This window comes from Gobius niger (genome assembly GCF_951799975.1).
Source record: "Gobius niger genome assembly, chromosome: 11".
NCBI lineage: Eukaryota > Metazoa > Chordata > Actinopteri > Gobiiformes > Gobiidae > Gobius > Gobius niger.
Window position 1 is genome coordinate 1310704 of NC_136862.1, and position 23016 is coordinate 1333719.

The 23016-nt window shown below is 45.3% G+C and overlaps 1 protein-coding gene across 1 annotated transcript; it reads left to right on the forward strand.

Annotated features, from left to right (window-relative positions):
• Positions 1–2555: 2555 nt before the first annotated feature.
• Positions 2556–22047, forward strand: vps37d (VPS37D subunit of ESCRT-I). The gene is made up of 4 exons (XM_079566856.1): positions 2556–2880; positions 6479–6650; positions 19633–19715; positions 21537–22047. Exons 1-4 carry the CDS (start codon positions 2734–2736, stop codon positions 21990–21992), a joined length of 858 nt encoding a protein of 285 aa, XP_079422982.1. The 5' UTR covers positions 2556–2733; the 3' UTR covers positions 21993–22047.
• Positions 22048–23016: the final 969 nt, after the last annotated feature.

The window sequence follows — 23016 nt, forward strand, 5'->3', positions numbered from 1 at the left end:
TCTCACTGAACTGCGGAGGAATCTGTGAGTCTGATCTGCAATGAGTAACTGGAAAATCTGGCACCAAAGCTTTAAGTAGATCAAGATCAGATTTATTTAGCCTTTATTTAACCAGGTTAGTCCCATTGAGACCTGGCCAAGATGGGACATACACAACATTAGTTAAAACATTCACACAGCGATCATCTGGACTGGACTCAGGGCCGGACCGGGACTGAAAACCAGCCCTGGACTCTGGTCAGTCTGGCCCAAATCAGCGTAAATGTGACACTTCCACAAATACACATGTGAACCTCTGACCCCCCGCCTTCACCCAGAGCATTTTCTCCAGTTCGGCTTTACCCAAATCTAAAAGCTTCTTGACTGGAGAGCAACACTGTAACGCCTCATCTGAAAGATCAAGTCTAGAAAAGTCACGGTAACTTTTTGTCACGTTTTTGTTGCTTTTTCATCACTTTTTTGCCGTGTTTTCATCTCTTGTTTTTCGGGGGTTTTTTCATGCTTTTTTCATTGCTTTGCCGTCACGTTTTGTTGTGTTTTTGTCACTTTTTTGTTGCTTTTCCTGCACATTTTTGTTTTTGGAGGCTTTTCTTTTAGCCCCTTAACTCCCACCTGAACCGAGCACATTTTCTCCAGTTTGGCTTTACCCCAATCCAAAAGCTTCTGGAAAAAAGGTGAGAAAATAGCAACAAAACAATGACAAAAAAGTGACGAAAAATTGATGAAAAAAAGACACAAATTTGACCAAAAAATGACATAAAAATTACAAAAAAGTGACAAAATGTGATTAAAAAAAAAAAAAAGAAATTGACAAAAATTTGATAAAAAATGGACGAAAAATTGACCAAAAAAAAGATAAAAAAATTGACCAAAAAATGACAGAAATGTGACAAAATGTGACAAAAAAATACCAAAATATAATAAAAATTTGACCAAAAAATGTGACAAAAATCTGATAGAAAAAAATTGACAAAAAAATGACAAAAAAGTAACAAAAATGAGTTGAATACCCAACAAAAAAATGATGGAAAAAAATGTGATGACGTGAGGAAAAAGATCCTCTCGGTTCAGGCGGGAGTTAAGAGGTTAAGCCTTTAGATTTGGGTAAAGCTCAGTTTCGGGGTAAGGGTAAAGTAAAGTGAGGGGCCCTTCTAAATGGTCTCAACTTATATAGCGCTTTTCCACCTACATTAGGCACTCAAAGCGCTTTACAGCAAGGATCCACTCACCCATTCATACTCTCATTCATACACCAATGTACGCAGACACTGGGGGCAATGTGGGTGAAGTGTCTTGCCCAAGGACACAACGACAGTGTGCACTTTCAGGAGGTGGGAATCGAACCCCTGATCTTCCGATCATGAGACGACCTGCTCTACCATCTGCGCCACCGTCGCCCCCCCTTCTGTGCTCTTCCAGAACGGACATATGGCCAGTCCACCCCCGGCTGCAATGTTTATTATCCGCCTGAACCGAGAGGATCTTTTTCCTCACATTATTTTTTCATCATTTTTTTGTTAGGTATTCAACTATTTTTTTGTCACATTTTAGTCATTTTTTTAATCATTTTTTTGTCATTTTTTTGTCATTTTTTGTCACATTGTTGTCATTTTTTTCTCATTTTTGTCTCATTTTTTGTCATTTTTTGTCATTTTTTTGTCACATTTTTGTCATATTTTTGTCATTTTTTGTTATTTTTTCGTCATTTTTTAGTCATTTTTTGTCATATTTTTGTTATTTTTTTGTTATTTTTTTGTTATTTTTTCGTCATTTTTTGTCATTTTTTGTTGTTTTTTGTCATTTTTTGTCATTTTTTCGTCATTTTTTTCTCATTTTTGGTCATTTTTTTGTCACATTTTTCTCATTTTTTTGTCATTTTTTGTCATTTTTTTGTCATTTTTTGTCATTTTTTGTCATTTTTTCGTCATTTTTTCGTCACATTTTTCTCATTTTTTTGTCACATTTTTTGTCATTTTTTCGTCATTTTTTTCTCATTTTTGGTCAGTTTTTGTCACATTTTTCTCATTTTTTTGTCATTTTTTTGTCATTTTTTGTCATTTTTGGTCAATTTTTTGTCATTTTTTGTTATTTTTTCGTCATTTTTTCGTCACATTTTTCTCATTTTTTTTGTCATTTTTAGTCATTTTTTTGTCATTTTTTCGTCACATTTTTCTCATTTTTTTTTCTCATTTTTTGTCATTTTTTTGTCCTTTTTTCGTGAATTTTTTGTCATTTTCTGTCATTTTTGCCACTTTTTCATCAATGTTTTCTCACTTTTTTGTCACATTTCCATCATTGTTTTCGTCTCAGTTTTGTTGCTATTTTCTCACCTTTTTCCCAGACGCTTTTGGATTGGGGTAAAGCCAAACTGGAGAAAACGCGCTCGGTTCAGGCGGGAGTTAAGAGGTTAGGCATTAACACCAGTCTTCCTCAAAGCTGACGGTTCTAGATCCGCTTCGTCCAGCAGAGGGCGCACTCTCACAGCAGATCCGCCTCTGCGTTCCCCTCACTGACGTAGGGAGGTGCGAGAGAGAGAGACGAAATGGGGGAGGGAAGGGAGGGGGGTCTTCCTGCACGTGAGCGGGGAGAAGTCTCGCGAGCGGAAGTGCCTGCTCCTGTGAGTCCGCATTCCGGAGAGAGGAGCCCCGAGGAGCCCCGAGGAGACCCGAGCAGACCCGAGGAGACCCATGAGGGGCGCTCCGTGTCCGCGCTGACGCCGCTCCGGAGTGCGCCATGTCCTGCGTAAAGGAGGCGAGCCCCGCCGGCCCCGGGCCCGGGCCCTGTCCGCCGGACGGATACCGAGAGCTGAGCACGGAGGAGCTGCGGGAGCTGCTGCGGGACGAGGACAAGATGGAGCAGATCATCCGCCTCAACGAGAAGGTCTGTCCTTTCTTCTGCCGGAGCGGCGCGTGGCCCGGGCGCAGCGCGAGGACCGGGGCTTTTACTGCGGGGGATGTGGAGGAATGTGGGGGGGGAGTGGAGGACTGGGAACCGGGGCTAGACCGCGGGTAGAACCGGGACTTTACCGGGACTGAGCCAGGACTAAACAGCTCTAAAACTACAGGAATAAAGACACGTGAGAGAATCTGAGCCGGAGGCAAAAATACAGGGTTTAACCCCTTAACCCCCGCCTGAACCGAGCGCGTTTTCTCCAGTTTGGCTTTACCCAAATCTAAAAGCTTCTGGAAAAAAGGTGGGAGAATAGCAACAAAACTGAGACGAAAACAATGATGGAAATGTGACAAAAAAAGTGAGAAAACTTTGTCGAAAAACTGACAAAAAATGACAAATAAATTAATAAAACATTGTCGAAAAAAGACAAAAATCTGACCCAAAAAAATTAAAAAATGTGACAAAAAATTAAAAAAAAATTGACAAAAAATGACAAAAAATTGATGATGGACGAAAATTAACAGAAATGTGATGAAAAAATGACTAAATTTGTTGAAAACCCAACAAAAAAAATTATGGAAAAAGGCCACAACAAAGTCACAAAAATGCGGCAATGCAACAAAAACATTAGGATCAGTTTTGTTGGTCTTAGCTTTTAAATAAGGCGTAACACTGTTGCTCGTCCAGACGCTTTTAGATTTGGGTAAAGCTGAACTGGAGGAAACGAGAAAGATCCGCCTGAACCGAGAGGATCTTTTTCCTCACATTATTTTTCCATCATTTTTTTGTTGGGTATTCAACTATTTTTTTGTCATATTTTTAATCCATTTTTTGTCATTTTTTGTCATTTTTTTGTCATTTTAATCAATTTTTTGTCATTTTTTTGTCATTTTTTTAAATCAATTTTTTGTCAATTTTTTGTCATTTTTTTGTCATTTTTTTGTCATTTTTTTGTCATTTTTTCGTCGTTTTTTTTAATCATTTTTTGTCATTTTTTTGTCACATTTTTGTCATTTTTGTGTCATTTTTTGTCATTTTTTTGTCGTTTTTTTGTCGTTTTTTTGTCGTTTTTTTGTCGTTTTTTTTGTCACATTTTTGTCATTTTTTCGTCATATTTTTGTCATTTTTTTAATCAATTTTTTGTCATTTTTTGTCATTTTTTGTCTTTTTTTTAATCAATTTTTTGTCATTTTTTGTCATTTTTTGTCATTTTTTGTCATTTTTTCGTCACATTTTTCGTCACATTTTTGTCATTTCTTCGCCAAAAAATGTGGTGACGTGAAGAAAAAGATCCTCTCGGTTCAGGCGGGAGTTAAGAGGTTAAACCCCTTAAGCCCCGCCTTCATTATCTCCACATATTTACTGCCTATAGTGGAACGCCTCATTTGAAAGCTAAGACCTGCAAAACCGTTCTGAGTTCTGTTTCACACCATCATTTCTCCTGTGATATTACTGTGTAATAAGGGACTAAACCGGCTCTAAAGTCTGGGGCAGGTCTGGGGGAGTTCTGTGGGAGGTCTGGGGGAGGTCTGGGGGAGTTCTGGGGCAGGTCTGTGGGAGGTCTGGGGGAGGTCTGGGGGAGGTCTAGGGGAGTTCTTGGGGAGGTCTGTGGGAGTTCTGGGGGAGGTCTGGGGGAGTTCTGGGGGAGGTCTGGGGGAGGTCTGGGGGAGTTCTTGGGAAGTTCTGGGGGAGGTCTGGGGCAGGTCTGGGGGAGGTCTGTGGGAGGTCTGTGGGAGGTCTGGGGGAGGTCTGAGGGAGGTCTGAGGGAGGTCTGAGGGAGGTCTGGGGGAGGTCTGGGGGAAGTATGGGGGAGTTCTGGGGCAGGTCTGTGGGAGTTCTGGGGGATGCCTTAGGGGGTCTGGGGGAGTTCTGGGGGAGGTCTGAGGGAGGTCTGGGGCAGGTCTGGGGCAGGTCTAGGGGAGGTCTGGGGGAGTTCTGGGGGAGGTCTGGGGCAGGTCTGGGGGAGTTCTGGGGGAGTTCTGTGGGAGGTCTGTGGGAGTTCTGGGGGAGGTCTTGGGGAGTTCTGTGGGAGTTCTGTGGGAGGTCTGTGGGAGGTCTGTGGGAGGTCTGTGGGAGGTCTGTGGGAGGTCTGGGGCAGGTCTGGGGGAGTTCTGTGGGAGGTCTGTGGGAGTTCTGTGGGAGGTCTGTGGGAGTTCTGGGGGAGTTCTGGGGGAAGTGTGGGGGAAGTGTGGGGGGAGGTCTGTGGGAGGTCTTGGGGCAGGTCTGTGGGAGTTCTGGGAGAGTTCTGGGGGAGTTCTGGGGGAGGGGGACCGGGTGAAGTCTGGGTCAGTGTAAGCAGACGCCACATCATGAATTATTGACGTGGTCTCGGCCTCAGACGCGGCGACAGCTTTCAGGGCGGAGTCCGTTTACAGACGAACCACATGTGACTGTACAGAGACATGAGTCCATTTAAACACGTTCAGGTCTCAGATAGAGAGAGGTCAGAGGTCAGAGGTCAGAGGTCAGAGGTCAGAGGTCAGAGGTCAGGTTCATGAAGTCACTCAGATCAGCTGACCTTTACACGTGTTCTGTTTTAGAAAGACTCATGGTTGTCGAGCGGCTGATGTGGCCCTACACTGAAATACACTTACACACAGTTTCCACACGCTGATCCAAAACATGCACAATGGGGACATGTTGGTGAGTGTGAGAAGCTTCAGGAACAGCTCAGATCCTTCATGTCGCTGCTGCACCAGGAGACGAGTTCTTAACCTGTTAACTCCCGCCTGAACGGATCCCATTTTCTCCAGTTTGGCTTTACCCGAATCAAAAAGCTGCTTGGGGAAAAACAGAAAAATAGCCACAAAAAATGAGAAGAAAACAAGGATGTAAACGCAACAAAAATGTGACAAAAATTCTACAAAATGTGACAAAAATTCAACAAAAAAGTGACAAAAATTCAACAAAAAAGTGACAAAAATTCAACAAAAAAGTGTCAAAAATTCAATAAAAAAGTGACAAAAATTAAACTAAAAATGTGACAAAAATCAACAAAAAAATTACAAAAATCAGCAAAAAAGTGACAAAAATTCAAGAAAAAAGTGACAAAAATTCAACTAAAAAAGTGACAAAAATTCAACAAAAAAGTGACAAAAATTCAACAAAAAAGTGACAAAAATTCAACAAAAAATGACAAAAATTCAACAAAAAATGACAAAAATTCTACAAAAAAGTGACAAAAAAATGACAAAAATTCAACAAAAATGTGACAAAAATTCAACAAAAAAGTGACAAAAATTCAACAAAAATTCAACAAAAATTCAACAAAAATTCACCTGGGACAGACCTGGGACAGACCGAGGACAGACCGGGGACAGACCGGGGACAGACCTGGGACAGACGGATCACGTGGTTGGCAGATTCCCGAAGGATGGTCTGTCTGCTCAGGATCTGCAGCTGTGGTTGGTTGCTCTTCATGTTCCTGCTCAGGCCTGAAGCCTCTGACATTTGCACATGTGCTTCTGTAACGTCCTCCTCAGACCCTCCTAAAGGAAACACTCACTCGCAGCTGCAGAGTCCCGCCTCCAGGGACCTCCAGGGACCTCCAGGCTCCTGTTCCTCGTCACTAACTGGTCTCTGTCAGTTCCAGGAGCTCCAGCTGGACCGGGAGAACCTGCTGACCTCGAACCGTGGCCTGGCGGAGGTCAGCCTGACCCAGAGGCCCCGCCTCCACTCGGGGAAGCTGCAGCTCTCACACAAGTACCAGGAGCTGTCCAACCTGGCAACGTCCTGCTGGGAGAAGCAGAGCCGGCTGGGTGAGTGAGGGAGGGGGGGGCAGAGGGTCAGAGGGTCAGGGTGAGTGAGGGAGGGGGGGGCAGAGGGGCAGAGGGGCAGGGTGAGTGAGGGAGGGGGGGGCAGAGGGTCAGGGTGAGTGAGGGAGGGGGGGGCAGAGGGTCAGAGGGTCAGGGTGAGTGAGGGAGGGGGGCAGAGGGTCAGGGTGAGTGAGGGAGGGGGGGGGCAGAGGGTCAGGGTGAGTGAGGGAGGGGGGGGGCAGGGGGTCAGAGTGAGTGAGGGAGGGGGGGGCAGAGGGTCAGGGTGAGTGAGGGAGGGGGTGGCAGTTGCAGCTTCTATGTTTCTGGATGAAACTTAGAGACAAACCTTTACTGAAGCTGAGGTCATATCTCCTGCATATGGAAGCCCGTTTCTGCCATGTTAAAAAAATAATAAAAAATTTAAATCTCGAAATTACGACTTTTAAAACTCGTAGTTCCGAGTTTTTCAGATCCGTGATCATAGACGTCGGCCATGTTTCACTTTGAAAGGCCGGATGTTGTTGCCGTTCTTTTTCCTGCCTGATGCGTCTGAACTGTGGAGCTTGATCTGGCAGAGCCGTGTCTTGGAATCGTATCATGCCTGAAAAACAACTCGTGCCTCTTTGCCTCTGCCATGTCCTATAGACCTCCCCCCCCCCATGGTCTCCCCCATGATAAAAGGGCGATGCCGGTGGACAATGGCTAGTCTCGGTTAGCCTGGTTAGCATATGCAATCCACCTCATTGTTAATAAAAAAGTCTGTAATTAACCACCAATGTGTCAATCCTGACCCAGTGTGTGATAATCTTAAGGCTGCTTTATGTGGTTACGGCTTTAGTGACGTGTTTAGTGTAAAATACTTAATTCCACAAGATCCATTATTGGAGCTGATGCTAGAGCTGCTAAGAAGCTAGTTAGCTCCGGGTGCTAAACAATCGGCTACGGCCAACTGTACATGAAGTGTGAGTAATAAACCAGCCCGGCCCAGTGTGTGATCGTTGTTAAAGGGATGCTTTATGTAGACGGTGTTAAAGGGAGGCTTTATGGTTTTATTTACTTTATTCAGACATATTTCCCATTTTCACATGATCATGATCATCCGAAGTTCATGGAAGTTCATGATGCTACGATCGTAGCATTAGCTTTGGGAATGCCCTGCATCATCAAGGCCTAAACACATTCCTCTCGTGGATACACATTTTTAATAACTTTTCTTGTCACTGCTTTTAATCCTGGTGTTGAGGTAAAATAAACATTTCTGTGTCTTTGTAAAAGTCCCAGAGCTGCTGTAGCTCCGGTTCACAACACGATGAAGCTAGTCCTCCATGACTGTTTACATTTGTCCCGCCGTCCCTACGTCTATGATCACGGATCTGAAAAACTCCAAACTCCGAGTTTAAATCTCGAAATTCTGAGTTTTAAAAGTCGTAATTTCAAGATTTCAACTTGAAATTTGGAGTTTGGAGTTTTAAACACAGAATTATGACTTTAAATCTCGTAATGTCGACTTCCCGTTGGGCTTTTATTTTTTAACATGGCGGAAACGGGCTTCCGTACCTGCAGGACCTGAACCTCGAGGGTTTGTTTGTTTCTTTTACCGCTCTAAGTGACAGACGTGTTCTCCAATCACAATGGTCCTGCTGCCTTTATCAGGGCGGGGCCTCAGAGCGAGGGGGGGGGGGTCATGATAATCTGATCGTTTCCGCTCCTCGCTGTGGTGTGAGCCAATCATAGTGCAGTATCTGGATGATGTCACCGCTGTTGAACACGCCCCTCAAAGGTCACGGATTAAAGATTCCCACAAAGGCTTCTCTGACCTGCTGTTTTTACCCCGTTTTTTCGTGGTGGTTTGGCCTCAGACATTTTGCGTGGATCATTCAGAGATGTTGATGACTGGCACGCTCGTGGGGGGGGCCTGGCAGGGGGGGGCGGGGCCTGGCAGGGGGGGCACAGGGCCTCGGGGTTCAGTCCCGCTGTCACACAGACGTCTGTCCGGATGTGACTCGGAGCCTTTGTGAGCTCGGACACTGCTGCCCCGTCTCATTAGGTTTGAGTTTTCCAGAGTCAGTGAAAGCCTCAGCGGGACGAGCCTGGGAACGAGCGGAGAGGCAGCAGGAATGTGAGGAGGGAGGGGTCAGTGAGGGAGGGGTCAGTGAGGGGGGGGTCAGTGAGGGGGGGGTCAGTGAGGGACAGACGAGGATGAGCCTGAACCCTCAGGGCGAAGACTCAGAGGCTCAGCCACACGACTAAAACCAGCTCAGCGTTTCTCCAAAACCACGATGAAGCGACACTTTAACCTCTTAACTCCCGCCTGAACCCAGAGCATTTTCTCCAGTTCAGCTTTACCCAAATCCTGTAGGCCAGTGTAACGCCTCATTTGAAAGCTAAGACCTACAAAACTCATCTAAATGGATTTTATTCCTCACGTCATCAGATTTTTCCTCATCATTTTTGGGGGGTTTTCAACTCATTTTTGTAACTTTTTTGTCAAATAGTAAATTTTTTGTCACATGTTCATCATTTTTTTGTAAATTTTTTGTACATGTTTCATTTTTTTGTCACTTTGAAATTTTTTGTCATTTTTTTGTCAATTTTTTGTCAATTTTTATTTTATTTTTTGTGACTTTTTTGTGACTTTTTTGTGACATTTTTGCCACTTTTTCATAATTTTTTTTGTCAAACTTTTCTCACTTTTTTGTCACATCTTCATTGTTTTCCTCTCAGTTTTGTTCCTATTTTCTCAGCTTTTTTCCAGAAGCTTTTGGATTGGGGTAAAGCCAAACTAGAGAAAATGTGCTTCGTTCAGGTGGGAGTTAAGGGGTTAAAGGAACCAAACAGAGTTTAAAGCTGTAAAAACTGTTCCTCCCCACATGTTCCTCCATGTCCTCATGTGTAGAAAGACCTGTTTCACCACAGCGGCCTCTGAAATCCTGTCACTCACAAAGTTGTTACTTCGGGTCAGAAGCTCCGTCAGCCTGAGCTTAACCTCTTAACCCCCACCTGAACATGTTTCTCCTGTTCTCCAAATCTAAAAGCTTCTTCAAAACAGCGATAAAAAAACGAAAAGAAAATGAGGATGAAAACGCATCAAAAAATCGCTGAAAAGTGATCAAAAACTGACAAAAACTCAACAAAAAAGTGACAAAAATCCAGCCACAAAAATGACAAAAATCCAGCAAAAAAAAAGACAAAAATCCAGCAAAAAAATGACAAAAATCCAGCAAAAAAATGACAAAAATCCAGCAAAAAATGACAAAAATCCAGCAGAAAAAAAGACAAAAATCCAGCAAAAAATGACAAAAATCCAGCAAAAAAAGACAAAAATCCAGCGGAAAAAATGACAAAAAATGACAAAAATCCAGCAAAAAATGACAAAAATCCAGCGGAAAAAAAGACAAAAATCCAGCAGAACAAATGACAAAAAAAGACAGAAATCCAGCAAAAAAAGGACAAAAATCCAGCAAAAAAATAACAAAAATCCAGCAAAAAAAATGACACAAATCCATCAGAAAAAAACAAAAATCCAGAAAAAAAATGACAAAAATCCAGCAGAAAAAAGACAAAAAATGACAAAAATCCAGCAGAAAAAAGACAAAAATCCAGCAGAAAAAAAGACAAAAATCCAGCAGAAAAAAGACAAAAGAGCAGCAAAAAAGTAATAAAAAAGTGACAAAAACACATCAGGGAAATACAAAGTGAGGACAATGGCTAAAAGCAGAGAAGCGGGTGGTAAGAGCTTAATACAGAAGCTGCAGTTACACGTATGACCTGAGGTGGCAGTAGTGAAAATGACCAACTTGATCTACATTCACTTTGTTACGACTTTAGACACTTTCTTCCCCAAATTTCTTTTTTATCCTCATTTTTTTCACCAATTTTCCCTCAGTTTTTTAAAGATTTTTTCCCTTTCTTCAAATTATTTCTTATTACATTTTTTCTCCCTGTGTCAAAACAAAGCCTAAAATAGAAACTAAAACAACGAGGCAAATGAGGAAACAGCACGATGAACAAACACACAGATCTGTCACTTTTCTCAGAGTTACATTATTTTACATCCCAGTCCTTTAGCGATGCTTGTCAAAAAATACTACTAAACTAAACTAAACCAAACCAAACTGAGTAAAACCTGCAGAACATCTCGACATCTCGGGACTGAAAGCAGGAGAACTTGAGTCACACGGTTTGGTTTAAATCCTCTGGTTTGTGATGAAGCTCCTCCATCCCTCATATCCTGGATCCTGATCCTCGCGCTGTGGGGCTGAGGAGGGCGGGACTTCCTGTCGTCGTGTGGAGTCTTTCTTACATGACTGGGAGCAGGTGAAGGATGCAGGACCGTGTAGTTTACAGAATCCCAGATGTTTGAAATGCTCTATGGCAGCACCACTTTCCACCAGAGCCAGTGCTGTGCATATTATAGGACCTCATTTGGTTTTCTGTTTGGACATTTTTAACCCCCTGCCTTAACTGAACACATTTTCTCCATTTCGACCTTTCCCAAATCTAAAAAGCTTCTTTAAAAAAAGAATCAAAAGTGACACAACCTAGGGCTGCTCGATTATTGAAAAAATAATAATCACGATTATTTTTGTCATAATTGAAATCACGATTATTCAAACGATTATTTGTTGCCTTTAAAAAAATTCCATCAAAAAAAGACAAAAATCCATCAAAAAAAGACAAAAATTCAGCAGAAAAAAGACAAAAATCCAGCAAAAAAAGACAAAAATCCAGCAAAAAAGTGACAAAAATCCAGCAAAAAAGTGACAAAAATCCAGCAAAAAAAGTGACAAAAATCCAGCAAAAAAGTGACAAAAATCCAGCAAAAAAGTGACAAAAATCCAGCAGAAAAAAAGACAAAAATCCATCAAAAAAAGACAAAAATCCAGCAAAAAAGTGACAAAAATCCAGCAAAAAAAGACAAAAATCCAGCAGAAAAAAAGACAAAAATCCAGCAAAAAAAGACAAAAATCCATCAAAAAAAGACAAAAATCCAGCAAAAAAGTGACAAAAATCCAGCAAAAAAGTGACAAAAATCCAGCAAAAAAGTGACAAAAATCCGGCAAAAAAAGACAAAAATCCAGCAGAAAAAAAGACAAAAATCCAGCAGAAAAAAGACAAAAATCCAGCAAAAAAGTGACAAAAATCCAGCAAAAAAGTGACAAAAATCCATCCAAAAAGTGACAAAAATCCGGCAAAAAAGTGACAAAAATCCAAAAATTGAAAAATTGAAAAAAAAAAAGTTTTGAAAAAACAAAACAAAACATTATAATCGATTTTTTTCGATTATGCTAATTTTGTAATCGTTTACTGTTGTAATCGAAATCGTAATCGAATTTCGATTAATTGCACAGCCCTAACACAACCCCAAACAATCTGAAAAAAAGTGAAGAAAAAGACGACGAAAGTAACAAAAATGCAACAAGAAAAGCAACAAACATGCAGCAAAAAATGTTTGTGACATTTTTGCCACTTTTTCATCATTTTTTTGGAAATTTTTCTTCATTTTTTGTCATTTTTTGTCAGTTTTTTGTCACATCTTCATCATTGTTTTCGTCTCAGTTCTGTCGCTATTTTCTCACCTTTTTTTCCAGAATCCCCCCCAAAAAACACAAAAAAGTCAATCAAGAATCTGTTTTAAGCCGTTCAGCTCCAGTCGAGAAGCTTTTAGATTTGGGTAAAGCTGAACTGGAGAAAATGTGCTTAGGTTAAACTCTAAAACGATCAAAGTAACGTTGATTTGTATCATAATGTTTCTCAAAATCATCTTGAGGGCCAGAGGTTCTCTGCTGATGGGCCTGGCATTGCCGACCCCCCTGCTCTATGTTCTAAAACAGAGCATTTATTTTAACCTGAGCATAACCCGCTGAGCCAGATGATTCTGCTCAGGACGTCCCGGGTTCGTGTCTTCACAGCGACGCTGATGAGACGAACCTGAAAAAGGACAAAACGACCGAAACCTCCGGAACAAATAAACCCAAAGTGGTTCCGTTTCAGTCTGAGCCGGGACATTCCTTCTGCTGTGTCTGAGGCGTCACTTTGAACTCAGAGGGACACTTCCTCTGAGGGGGGGGGGGAGGAGACGGGGGGGGGGGGGAGGAGACAGAGGGGGGGGGCAGAGAGGAAGAGGCCCGACATGTGACCGAGGCCTCCACAAACTGACCTGTGTCTTGTTAAACTGCTTCACGATCACCAGAACTGAGGAGATCGGACCTGAAGTGTTGAGAAGGAGCGACAAAACAGGACTTAAAGAGGGCGTGTTCTGCTTTAAAGAGGGCGTGTTCTGCTTTAAAGAGGGCGTGTTCTGCTTTAAAGAGGGGGTGTTCTGCTTTAAAGAGGGGGTGTTCTGCTTTAAAGAGGGGGTGTTCTGCTTTAAAGAGGGGGTGTTCTGCTTTAAAGAGGGGGTGTTCTGCTTTTAAAGAGGGGGTGTTCTGCTTTAAAGAGGGGGTGTTCTGCTTTAAAGAGGGGGTGTTCTGCTTTTAAAGAGGGGGTGTTCTGCTTTAAAGAGGGGGTGTTCTGCTTTTGTCAGTCCCACAGCACCAGTCTATATCTCACTACAATGATGACAAACCTTCTGCTGGTCTGTAAATGCAGTACATTAGAATAACTGCCTTGTATAAAATGAGACGAAAACAAAGATGGAAATGTGACAAAATGTGACCAAAAAATGAGGAAAAATTGAGGAAAAAATTACAATATGTGACAAACAATTGATAGAAAATTGATAAAAAATTGACAAAAAAATTACAAAAAATTGATTAAAAAAATGACCAAAAATGACAAAGAAATAACAAAAAATGGACAAAAATGTGATAAAAAGTTGACGAAAAAATGACAAAAATGGGATTAAAATTTAACTAAAAAATACAAAAATTTGACAAAAAATTGATGAAAAATTGACAAAAAAATACAAAAAAGTTACAAAAGTGAGTTGAATACCCAACAAAAAATGATGTAAAAAAAATCGGATGATGTGAGGAAAAAGATCCTCTCGGTTCAGGCGGGAGTTAAGAGGTTAAAGAGGGGGTGTTCTGCTTTAAAGAGGGGGTGTTCTGCTTTTTTCAGTCCCACAGCACCAGTCTATATCTCACTACAATGATGACAAACCTTCTGTTGGTCTGTAAATGCAGTAAATTAGAATAACTGCCTTGTATAAAATGTCTCTCTCAAAATGGCTGTAGTGAATGTCTTGAAATAGGCCTCTGTCTCTTTAAGAACCTCTGAGCCTTTAGACACGCCCCCTCCACACGCTGTCTGTGGCATCAGTGGGGAGGGGGTTCTGCTGAGGAGCAGTGGTTGGTTACTCGGCTGGTGACCAAAGCTCGGAGGCGTCTCCAGGAGGTGGGGGCGTTCCTAGGAGGACTCAGGCAAACCTATCCCTAAAATGGCCGCCATCAGAGTTTTTACAGATTACTCAAAATGGCCGCCATCAGAGTTTTTACAGATTACTCAGAAATACGTGAATGTGCCAAGGCAACACTTCAGCCATGTTTTTAATGAGGGAGTGACAGAATAACAGGATGGAAAGCTGGAAAAAGTCCATTTTGCAGAATACCCCCCCTTTAAACATAGTGCTGAAGACAGAGCGAGTCAAAACAAGACTTAAAAATGCATAAGTGAGTATTTCATCTGCACTCTCGCCTCTTACTGTAACTGATTCATCTTATGTTGATGTTTTTATTGATTGTTTTTCTTATATTTTCTGCTGCTTTAACTGTGAAGCTCTTTGAATTGCCTCGTGTATGAATTGTGAATTGTGGGGGGGGGGGGGGGGAGAGGGGGGGAGAGATGGGGGGGGTGGGGGGGGAGGAGGGGGGGGGGAGCAGCTGCTGACTCGGCGCTCGCTGTCGACGCCCAGGACACGCCTCCGCTCGGCGTGACCCACATGTGAACACGCTCCTGCTTCATGTAGCAAACGCTGACCTCGTGTTTCTGTGGAGGAAACATCTCCACAGAGGCTCCGCCCACAGCGAGAAGGTCCCGCTGGAGCCACTAAAACATGTACAATAGGCTCTCCTCTGGAAATGGGATTGTTGATCTCAGCGGGACTCTCCGGGTTAAATGACGGTCACATTTTTAGATTTGATTTGATTTATTTGAGCAGTTATTTACATGAATATATTTACATTCATGTCACATGAAGCCAAAGAAAAAATAATGACTCAAAGGGAGTCGCCCCCCCCCCCCTCCATGCTCAAGATACTGTTACGCGCTTCAGGATTATCACTTTAGGATTCAGTTCAAGTTTTTTATTCAGCCATGGTGTTATTACAGACACAATAATAACAACAACAGCAACTGCAAAATAAAAAAAAATATTTTTTATTTTTTTCTCCAAAATCTGAGCTGGCTCTGAACAGACGGCTCGCCCATTTTTGATGTGTTTTAGCCGATATCAAGGTACAAATAATACTTTACGTCTGCAGTTTTATAAACAGTTTGTTTGTGTCTCGCGGACCTTTGAGAGTCACAGTTCTTATAGCTTTCTTCTGGAGTAAGAACAACCTTTCTGTATAACTGGTGCCTGCATTTCCCCCACACTTCAATACATTTGTAAGAGAAAACAAACAGTAGAAATATAAGATACATGTTTTTGAAGGGCATGAGTCCAGCAGCAGGAAACATTTCACATTGCTCTCAAATCAGTTCATATGAATCATTTTCTTTTTTCTCTCATACATGGTCAAACTCACACTGCTCTGTGAGTTCACCATCAGTGATTTACAGATGTGTTGTTGCAGATTTCAATAGTACAGCTGTTGATTAGCAGGACTGATCATTAGAAGCTTTTAGACGTCACAGGGTCAAAATCTGATGGGATTTACAAGAACACTTAAAGCAGTACTAAGTAACTCTTCCCCCTAGAGGCCATAAGTGCAACTGCAGGTGTTGTAGCAAGTTACGATTTTTTAACTTGTTAATTGTCTTGGAGAGTAAACACTACGCTGACAGGAAAGGCGAAGGGACAGAGGGTTACTGTGCATACAATTATACAATGGAAATATTTTTTTTCACTCCAACCTGGCTGTAAATACTGTTTAAAGTGACGTTAGCCCGCAGTTAGCTTTGCCCGTTAGCATGTTAGCTTCTTCTTCGTGATTCCATTAGTGTGTGTTGCTTTCTCCGCACCGGGGGCAGTCAAGTTGCAAACATGGTTTTCTGGTCAGAGACACCAGGGGGCGATGAAAGACCCTCCAATCATCCCATAAACACTTGTATTACCCCCACAGGGACTACGGGAAGGGTTTATTAAGGTAAACACGTTACTTAGTACTGCTTTAAGTGTGGAAATGATTATTATTTTGATCATTACCAATATAACAAACAGTCACCATTCTATTGATTTACTTATTAAGTATTACATTTGTCTTAGTGTTTTTGATATACATATATACACACATACATACATATATATACACACACATACACTCGCACACATATTTATTATACATATCATCATCATCACCTTAGTAACCATAATAACAGTATTCTGACACATGTTTCTCGTTGCTCTCTCACTTCCACTGCGTTAATGTTGGTTATGATGGTTCTGTCAGTGCTTTTTGATAGTTTTCCCTGTTTTATGAGGTGCGTTAAAAAGCCAGGATGTAAAGTGCCCTGCTGCCCTTTTACAGATTGCCCTAACTGGCTGATGTTTTGAACAGAGTCTGAGCGGTGCTTTAAAAAGACCAGATTTATCTCATTCTATTTCATTTTGTAGTGACCCGTGGAAACAGGCCATAGCAGCATTTTTCTTATTTTTTGCTTGTAATTTTCTCCAGTTCCTTTAGAGCAGATTAAACAGAGTCTATGAGGCGACAGTCGATTAGATCTGTGACAAAGTGGGTTTGTCCCGTTGTGTGTGTTTGTTGTTTTTTTGTTTTTTGTTTCGTTTGCGATATCCACCAGCCGGCAATAACCTCAGATTCATGTTTAAGTTTATAATTATCCATTTACAACTTTGTTTATTCATTTACTCAAACATTTACCTGTACCACCTGGTGAGAAAGGAAGGGGCGTGGTCTTTGTCGGCCATTTTGTATCTGTGTGTCAGAAGTTCTGTTTGCACGAGCAATAAATGTCTAGTGAGAACTCTATTTTGTTAAGTCTGCCTGCACATTTCAACCCCTCGTGGCAGCTTCCTCACAAGATCAGCGATGATATTTCACACATTCACAGCAAATCAAAATGAGAAATGGTCAGATCGTGAAGGAGCCAAAGGAAGGAGGTTTTAGCTGGTTTAGCTCCAGAGGTGGAGCTCCGGCCTCATGAACACGGGTTCGTGAGATCGATCCCAACCCCGGGGTTTTATTTAACTAATGAACTGTTCTCTCCTGTACTCTCTCTCCTGTACTCTCTCTCCTGTACTCTCTCCTGTACTCTCTCTCCTGTACTCTCTCCTGTACTCTCTCTCCTGTACTCTCTCCTGTACTCGTGTACTCTCTCGTGTACTCTCTCTCCTGTACTCTCTGTCCTGTACTCTCTCCTGTACTCTCTCTCCTGTACTCTCTCCTGTACTCTCTCCTGTACTCTCTCTCCTGTACTCTCTCCTGTACTCTCTCCTGTACTCTCTCCTGTACTCTCTCCTGTACTCTCTCCTGTACTCTCTCCTGTACTCTCTCTCCTGTACTCTGTCCTGTACTCTCTCCTGTACTCTCTCCTGTACTCTCTCCTGTACTCTCTCCTGTACTCTGTCCCGGTGTCTCCATCTCGACCCTGACCTCGTCCCACATCCTCCACAAACGCGTTTCCACGGCGACCGCAGCCCCGCCCCCCATTAGCTCATGCATGTAGGTCACCCCCAGCTGCTGCGGGCGCCGTCACCTCCGCTCACTCTCCGCTCAGTGGTTACTGGAGACCACAGCGGCCTGCGGGGTCGTCACTGCGGGGTCGTCACCACGGCAACCAAACCACAACAATGGCAGTGCAACAAAAAAAATCTGACGAAAGCGATGGAAAAAGTGACAACAACACAGCCACAACGCTGGACTTAGCTTTCAAATGAGAGGTTTCTCTGGCCTGCAGCTCTCAGGTCTGGAAGCTTTTAGATTTGGGTAAAGCCGAGCCGGAGAGGTCTCTGTCTGTGTGAAGAAGCTGCCACGAGGGGTTGAAATGGGCAGGCAGACTCAACAAAGTTAGAGTTCTCACCAGACATTTATTGCTCAAGCAAACAGAACTTCTGACACACAGATACAAAATGGCCCCCATGACCACAGCAGTCAGCTTTTATACCTGCCCTAATGGGAAAGGACCTCCCACCGGTAGGTACCATTCCTAGTTTCTCCCCTTCCACATGGTTCAGCCTGAGGTTTTTAAAATGGCCGACAAAGACCACGCCCCTTCCTTTCTCACCAGGTGGTACAGGTAAATGTTTGAGTAAATGAATAAACAAAGTTGTAAATGGATAATTATAAACTTAAACATGAATCTGAGGTTATTGTTGGCTGGTGGATATCGCAAACGACACAAAAAATAACAAACACACACAATGGGACAAACCCACTTTGTCACACTCTGTCACTCTGTTCCAAAGTCATGTCTGAATGTCGGCCATGTTGTTGTGGAGACCGGAGCGTGGACCTCATGTGGCGCCCCCTCCTGCAGATGGCGCCGCCTGGGTCGCCTCTGCCCTGCGAATTACAGAACGTCTGAATGCAGCGTCTTCACCGCACATGTAAATATGAAGCAGTGTTTGTGATTCAGAGGTTTTACAGATGATTCAAACACAAACGTCTCTTTGTAACTCAGTTTAACAGCGGCTTTATCTGAATATGAGTTTATCTACAAGGCTGTCACTCATCCATCTGTCAGAGGGCAGCTGTGGCACAAACACGGGTGATTCAGCCCCGTGTGTTTAAACATCACGTACATCAGGGGTCGGTAACGTCAGGCCCGGGGCCCCCAAGACGATTTTGAGAAATATTATTGTGCAAATAAGATCACATACCTGTTAAAAGTCTAAAAATCCGAGAAATAATGTCAGTGTTTTAAAAATGCTCTGTCAGAACCTCCCGCTTGGTCATAATGTTAAATAGTGATTCTCTACTGGGGGGTCGGGACCCAAAAGTGGGTCACGGAACCAATTTCAGTCAGTCCCGAGTCTATAAGGAACTTTTATTCAATATTTTCCACTTGAAATTGCATGGACTGTGTCTGTTACAATGAATATTATCGGGCTGTTTTGATCATAATTTATCTCAGTGGGAAATCTACGGCTTGTGGTGTGGAAAATACAATATTTTATACGATATATGACAAATTACGGTTTTATTTGGGTCCTCGGTTTGTCATCCGAGGGTAATGGCGGATCCCAAAGCCTCTTGGGAACCACTGATGTAAAACATTGGCATCTACAGAAAAGAGTTCTTTACTTTAGGGACAATGTTGAGGTTCATTTTGGGAATGAGGAAAATCGGCTTCACGGTGCAAACTTGCCGACCCCTGATGTACGTGACACATGTACATGTATCACGTACATGTGTCACGTACATGTATAAAAACATATAAACGTCGCTTTGATCTGTGAGGTTTTGTTTCCGCTGCTGAAAAGAGAAACTAAAACCTGATAAATCTCTCTGAAAGTAAATCGCTCCATTTGCTTTGTCTGACGCGTCTCGCACTCGTCTCGCACTCGTCTCGCACTCGCCTCCCCCCGGGGGGCGCCGCGCTGACCGCCACATGCCCTCGGCCCGCGGCGAGGAGGGGGCGTGGCCTGTGTGGGGGCGGCGGCGTCTCTCACTTCAGGGTCGACAGGTCGTCCGCGTCAAAGCTCCGCCTCAGGACGAAACAAACAGAGCTTTTGTTCTGGGACAGATCGGTTTCAGAGCTGGTTTAGATGTTTATGGGAAAGAGCCTTAGCTTTCAAATGAGGCGTCACTCCGGCCCACAGGCTGTGAACTCGCGTTTAGATTTGGGTAAAGCTGGGTTAGGGGCGGGGTCAGAGTCTGAGACAGAGGTTTGATCTGTGTTTTGTGCCGTGTGTTTTCAGAGGCTCGAGGGCACAAGGGCAGCCTGCAGAGCGCTCAGGCCCGGCTGCAGGAGGAGGTGGGGGCGGCGGAGGAGCAGTCTGAGGTAAACACACAGGGGGGGGGGCGGGGGCGGGGCAGGGGCGGGGCAGGGCGGGGGCGGGACCTGAACAAAGCCCCGCCCCCGAGTGACTGAATCAGGCAAAGGAAAAGAGCTTCACGAAACCAATGCATTAGTATTATTCAGGAAGCTTTTAGATTTGGGTAAAGCCTGGATAATAACTGTGGATGTGGGCGGGGGTTAAGAGTAGAGGTCGGCCGATATATCGGGTCGTCGTTACAGTATAGAAGCCGATATCTCCGGGACCAAAAGTGATGGAAACCTCCTGTTGGAAAGAGCGACGTCAGAGCTTTAAAGGAACAGTTTGTCCAGACTGAGATGTTCTGACCTGAGCTTAGACGAGTTGATCCGTACCTGTCTGGTCTTTGTGTCCGTGGAAGAGCTCGGTCGCTTCTAACTTCACACCGTTTGGAGCCATAGGAACACACTGGGAGAGGCCGAGCGCTAACACACTTTTTAAACAACACATCAACTCGTCTAAGCTCAGGCAAAACGGGGAACTGTTCCTTTAAAGCTCCCTCGGCCTCAGGGGAAACTGGTTAACTCTCCTACAGGGGCACGAAGCTTCATTCAGGTCAAACCCTCCCCCCACGTTAAGGTGGCGGCTCCAGGATGGGACCACTCTGGTGTTGTTTAAAGGTTCCAGCTCTTACAACTGATCTAAATAAGTCATGTTTTCCAAAGCATTAAAACCTGTCGTATGTACTTTAAGTTCATTCTGAATAGATCGGGTTATTGTAGCTTATACTTTATAAATGATGAGGCAAAAGGCTCATCTGTCTGAACTGAAACAGAATCATTAGGCTGAGGATGTTTACTGTGTCTGACTTTAGCCTCGTGTCACAGATCTGTCATCGTCCTGCGGCTCCGGAGCTTCCCCTCAGAGGTTCCCCTCAGGTTCCCCTCAGAGGTTCCCCTCAGGTTCCCCTCAGGTTCCCCTCAGGTTCCCCTCAGAGCTTCCCCTCAGAGCTTCCCCTCAGAGGTTCCCTTCAGAGCGTCCCCTCAGGCTCCCCTCAGAGCTTCCCCTCAGAGGTTCCCCTCAGAGCTTCCCCTCAGAGCTTCCCCTCAGAGCTTCCCCTCAGAGGTTCCCCTCAGAGCTTCCCCTCAGAGCTTCCCCTCAGGTTCCCCTCAGAGGTTCCCCTCAGAGCTTCCCCTCAGGTTCCCCTCAGAGGTTCCCCTCAGAGGTTCCCCTCAGGTTCCCCTCAGAGGCTCCCCTCAGAGCTTCCCCTCAGAGCTTCCCCTCAGAGCTTCCCCTCAGAGCTTACCCTCAGAGCTTACCCTCAGAGCTTACCCTCAGAGCTTACCCTCAGAGCTTCCCCTCAGAGGTTCCCCTCAGAGGTTCCCCTCAGAGCTTCCCCTCAGACTCCAGTGAGCGCCTCACAACATCCTCCTCTTCAGCTGTAACTTCATCCATAATTCACCGACAGATCCAGGTCGCGCAGACGGAGATGTTTAGGCTTTTCTTTACTGTTCCAAAGCTGGATCTTTCTTCTGATCCAGGTTCTGTTGGTCCAGGGACAGCGTATTTTTACCCCAACTTTCCCACTGGAGATGAAGCCCATGTTGTAAACGTGCAGGTCTTCCACACATAATGACAAATGCTTTAGTATCAGTATCGGAAAAAGTATCGTTAAATACTGGTATGAACCTCTTAACTCCCACCTGAGAGTGTTTTTATCGGCAAATACTGCCCCGCCTCCTTTTGTCCGAGGCCGTTCCAGGCTCAGTTTGACGCAGCCTTTGAACGGCCTGTATCTGCTGCTCCTGTCTCTGTTGTGCCTCAGACTGATGTAGATGTTTCCTCAGGAGCTGCTGGAGAAGTTCATGGACGGCCTCCTGCCTCTCGACGACTTCCTGGACTCGTTCCAGCGCTCGCGGAGGAGCTGCCACGTGCGGCGAGCGCAGGCCGAGAAACTGCAGGAGCTGAGCCGGAGAAACCAGGAGAAACCGGACTGTGAGGCCCCCCACAGACCCAACGGCCTCCCGCTCCCCCAGGGCCCGCCCCCTCAAGGCCCGCCCCCGCAGGGCCCGCTCAGAGTCTTCCAGGTGCGCTACGGCCTGACCCCGGCCATCCTGGTGCCGCACTACCCCCCGGTGTCTCCTCCGCCCGGCCAGGCCCCTGCGCCGCCGCCGCCCCTGCCCCCCGCCATGGGGCTGCGGCTCATCGGACAGCTGCCGGGGGGCTGGGCGAGCGGGCGGCCCGTCAGAGTGCAGCAGCTGTACCGGCCCAGCCCCGCCCACACCGAGCCGCCCTGTCGATAAGAGGAGCACCCTGAGGGACCCCGCACATGAACTGGGGACCTCGCACATCAACCAGGGGACCCGCATGTGAACCAGGGGACCCCGCACATCAACCAGGGGACCCGTACATGAACCAGGGGCCCCGCATGTGAACCAGAGGACCCGCACGTGAACTGGGGACCTCGCACGTGAACCAGGGGACCCGCACATCAACCAGGGGACCCCACACGTGAACCAGGGGACCGGATGTGAACTGGGGACCTCGCACATGAACTGGGGGACCCGCACGTGAACCAGGGGACCCACACATCAACCAGGGGACCCCACACGTGAACCAGGGGACCCACACATGAACTGGGGACCTCGCACGTGAACCAGGGGACCCGCACATGAACCTGGGGACCCCAGACAATGAACCAGGGGACCCACACGTGAACCAGAGGACCTCACACGTGAACTGGGGACCTCGCACATCAACCAGCGGACCTCACACGTGAACCAGGGGACCCCAGACATGAACCAGGGGACCCGCACATGAACCAGAGGACCTCACACATGAACTGGGGACCCCGCACATCAACCAGGGGACCCCGCACGTGAACCAGGGGACCCCAGACATGAACCAGGGGACCCGCACATGAACCAGGGGACCCCACACATGAACCAGGGGACCCCAACATGAACCAGGGGACCCCACACATGAACCAGGGGACCCGCACATCAACCAGGGGACCTCGCACATGAACCAGGGGACCCCAACATGAACCAGGGGACCCCACACATGAACCAGGGGACCCACACATGAACCAGGGGACCCCACACATGAACCAGGGGACCCCACACATGAACCAGGGGACCCCACACATGAACCAGGGGACCCCACACATGAACCAGGGGACCCCAACATGAACCAGGGGACCCGCACATGAACCAGGGGACCCCAACATGAACCAGGGGACCCCGCACGTGAACCAGGGGACCCACACATGAACCAGGGGACCCCGCACATGAACCAGGGGACCCCAGACATGAACCAGGGGACCCG